Source organism: Plectropomus leopardus, chromosome 6 (assembly GCF_008729295.1).
Source record: "Plectropomus leopardus isolate mb chromosome 6, YSFRI_Pleo_2.0, whole genome shotgun sequence".
NCBI classification, from domain to species: domain Eukaryota; kingdom Metazoa; phylum Chordata; class Actinopteri; order Perciformes; family Serranidae; genus Plectropomus; species Plectropomus leopardus.
This window is the reverse complement of record NC_056468.1, coordinates 35,664,963-35,668,509: the sequence shown is the minus strand read 5'-3', so window position 1 is coordinate 35,668,509 and position 3,547 is coordinate 35,664,963. Positions and strand designations below refer to the sequence as shown.

Sequence of the window (3,547 nt, the reverse complement as noted above, 5' to 3'; positions counted from 1 at the left end):
ACAGTGGTAGCAGTGTTATTATATGCTGGTCGATGGCTGGTAGGAACTTGCTGCATCTGCGTGATAAGCGCACGCGTGGCGTCACGTGAAAACGTAGCCAGAGTTCCACATAGGACAAACGAAGGGGTGGTGGATGGATCCAACAAACCCTGGACTTTAATGCCGCTGTCCGGTGTTCACTTCTGCCTTTCTACACCTTACCGTGTGCCTTTTGTTGCCTAAACATAACCATGTTCAACATTAACCCTACATGTGCTTTTGTTGCCATCATGGTAGCAGTATACTGGAACATAAACAGCAGAAGGATAATAGATACCCAGAGCCTGATATGTAGAAGCAGAAGTCCGAATCTGCAAATCTGCAATTTGTGATCCAGGATTTTGCAGCAGAACATGGTTATGTAACAATATGATTAATGTAGTTTACCTCTTCAAATATGCTGCATGTCATGTTGCATACTAATAGGTGATAATGGACTCACTGTTTGCATGTTTGATGCTATTTTATGCGTACTGTAAACTGTAATGTATGCATTTATGGAGAATAAAACATTTCGATTTTAACAGGACAGTTTCCAGCTCAGCAGAAAACAGGTTATCCCTTTATTGGTGAAATGACTATCTTGTAATATCTTTCTTATCAGTCAGGTTAATAATCCCTGATATCAATTTTTGAGTCATATTTTTACATTTGTGAGGTCAGAGCTGAGTGTTTTATGATTCAGAGATAAAGCAGCTACAGTATATAAGCCGGGAGGAGAGAGGAGGCTGACAGAGTGATGCTCAGCGTGACTGAAAAGGTAAGATCTTTTCATTTTCATGTGTCAAGTTTGGTTTTAAAGATTGACATGTGAAGCTGCATCACACACGGCTGTGTGTCACACTGCACCGCTGCTAATGTTTTTGTAAAGAGGTAAAATTCTGGCTAAAATACCATCCTGGAAGAATGAAATGGCATTGTCAGTTGGGAAATTTAAAAGTTTTTAGGAGTTTTCCCAAATAAGATGGGAAATGAGTATGCTCACACAATTTGAAACTTTTCAGATTTTGAGTTTTGGTAAACTTTTAACTTCTGCTTTGCCCTTTTTCTCTTGTGATTTCAATTTTAGATGAAGCTGTTCGTGCTGTTGCTGCCGGCGCTGCTGGCTCTGTCCTCAGCCAGTCTGCAGGATATCGTGAAGAAGAGCTCACAGACCAAAAAAGGTAAAAGACACTTCCTTTACAACAGATATGCCACTCGTTTTTTTAGTGTTTAGAAAACAGAGAAACCAGAAAAAAAGGCTTGGATTCTTTCAAAAACATGGAAAGAAGGCAACAAATAACTGAACAAGAAATGGCACAAGAAAATCAGCAAGAAAGAAAAAAAAGTAACCTTAAGAAATTGTATCCTTTTTTATAATTCTAAATATTGCAAAAATTATGAAGCTAATTTTCTGAATGTTTTCTATTTTTAAAATAATATCTAATAATGTCAGGTCATTTTCTTGTCATCCTTTTATCTTTTTTTCCCAGTAATTTATGGGATATTTCTTGCCAAATTGCTCATTATGTATTTCCTTTGTTTTCAAAAGAAATCAAACCAATTTTCACAGCACGCAGCACAGAAAAGGGTTAAAGTCATGTTGTTTGTTGAAGATATGTCACTGTCTTTATCTTGGGTATATTTTCCACTTTTTTAGAGTCTAAGGTTGATTTACGTTGTGAAATATAGATTGTGTCCTCTGACTGTCCAGTTGCCTAAATGCAGATGAGAATCTGAGTTGATAAAAGTGTCGATGTGCTCTTCGGAGTTGCCTCATAGTACAATTATTGAGCAGCAGAGAAATGATGTAGTGAGTTCTTTTGGGCATTTTTACTCTGGATTGTGTCTCTTAAGACCATTAGAGAAAAAACACGCAGGAACATCTAGCTTTTTTTTAATTTAAGGGTTAAAGTTCGAGTAGTCAGGGGTAATTATTGGGTCCAGCTCCATTAGCAGCGATGAAAACTGTTGTCTTTAAAAAAAAGTTTTTGATATGATCACTGCTTCTGTTTCTGATTCTGAAGGTAAAGACTTTGATTCGTCGCCCTGATCTTGTTTTTCCTTTTTTCAGTGTTTCATAAATACATTTGATACGATTGTTTGTTTGTTTTTCCCCCCTTTTTTGATACAGCTGCCTTTAAGGACCCAGCTCTTGGGAACAAGGTTCCTCAAATCACTGCCAATGGATCAACGCTGGCTCTTCTGACTCCTGAATCTCAGAACGGGCGTGGTCCAAACTCCTACATGTTTAGTGGCTCCACCCTGGAATGGCAGACCTGGACCGGCTCTCTGCCCTCCTATGCTGTTTATATTTGGAACAGTTACGCAGATCGCTACGAATATGTCTGCAAATATGGGTGTGAGTCTGGCTTCTATTACCCTAGCTGGGGTAGTTATTGCTACTACCCCTATGCAGGGCAAGAGTATCGTTCTTCCTCATTTGAGATCCTGGTGAACAGAGACGACTTTGAGATCCTGGAGTGGAGCTCAGGTTCCTATGGTTCAGTGCCCGCCAATTCAGCCAGGAATTGCTATTATTCGGGTCACACTAAATATGTGGGAAAGAATCAGTACGGTCTGGGGAAGGTACATGTCGAACACCAATGCTTCTACCTGCCTTGGGAAGGTGACGAGTATTGGTACGACACCTACGAGGTCCTGTCCATCAACAAAAATATATACAAAGAGCACATGTCAAATGTCAAGTACAACACCAACGTTGCCATCATTGCACTCCCTCCTGAGACCGTCACCAAGTCCACCATAACAAACTACGCCTGCGACACGGTGGTGAAAACGGTTGTGCTCTCGGGAACGTATCAGGAGGAGAAAAGATGGGACACCAGCATTGCCACCACGATCGGTGTCAGCAGCACCGTCACCGCCCAAATCCCATTCATCAGCACAAGTATTGGGTTCAGTAGCGAGACAACTGAGGAATTCTCCAGTGGAACCACCCAGGTGGAGTCGAAAAGCCACTCTGTCTCTGTGGAGCTAAAGGTCCCACCGAACCACTCCTGCAGTGTCAGCATGTTGGGATTTAAGTACAAGGCAGACATCCCATTCACAGCTCTCCTTAGCCGCACCTACCACGACGGGAGAACCAAATCGGCGTGGGTCACTGGGGTATACTATGGTGTCAACGTGGGGGGAGTCCAGTCTGTTGTGGATCGCTGTGAACCTATACCCAATTCTAAACCCTGCCGCCAAAAAGAAACAGAAGAGACATCTTAAGATATCTGTTCTGACGTAATCAACGTGTTGATGATAAATGTAGTTGGTTGGTCAACAGGGAAGGTTTTATGAGCGGCTGCAATGAGACCAATTAATAAATCCTATCTAGTTTTTATTTTATTTTTAAAACCAATTTATCCAATCTATGGATCTTTGCTGGCCGATTAGTTGTTACATGTAGCGTTAAATAAAATCTCAGCCTCGATTCTTTATCAGTATATTCTTGTACTGATTTATTTCCAAAATGTTCATATATTTGTTAACCACAGCAGGATGGATATTATAACTTTAT

At 40.8% G+C, this 3,547-nt stretch overlaps 1 protein-coding gene across 1 annotated transcript; it reads left to right on the top strand.

The window, feature by feature from the left end:
• The first annotated feature begins 1,108 nt into the window (after positions 1-1,108).
• LOC121943942 (natterin-4-like) lies at positions 1,109-3,255 on the top strand. The gene is made up of 2 exons (XM_042487555.1): positions 1,109-1,202; positions 2,153-3,255. Exons 1-2 carry the CDS (start codon positions 1,109-1,111, stop codon positions 3,253-3,255), a joined length of 1,197 nt encoding a protein of 398 aa, XP_042343489.1.
• The last annotated feature ends 292 nt before the right edge of the window (positions 3,256-3,547 follow it).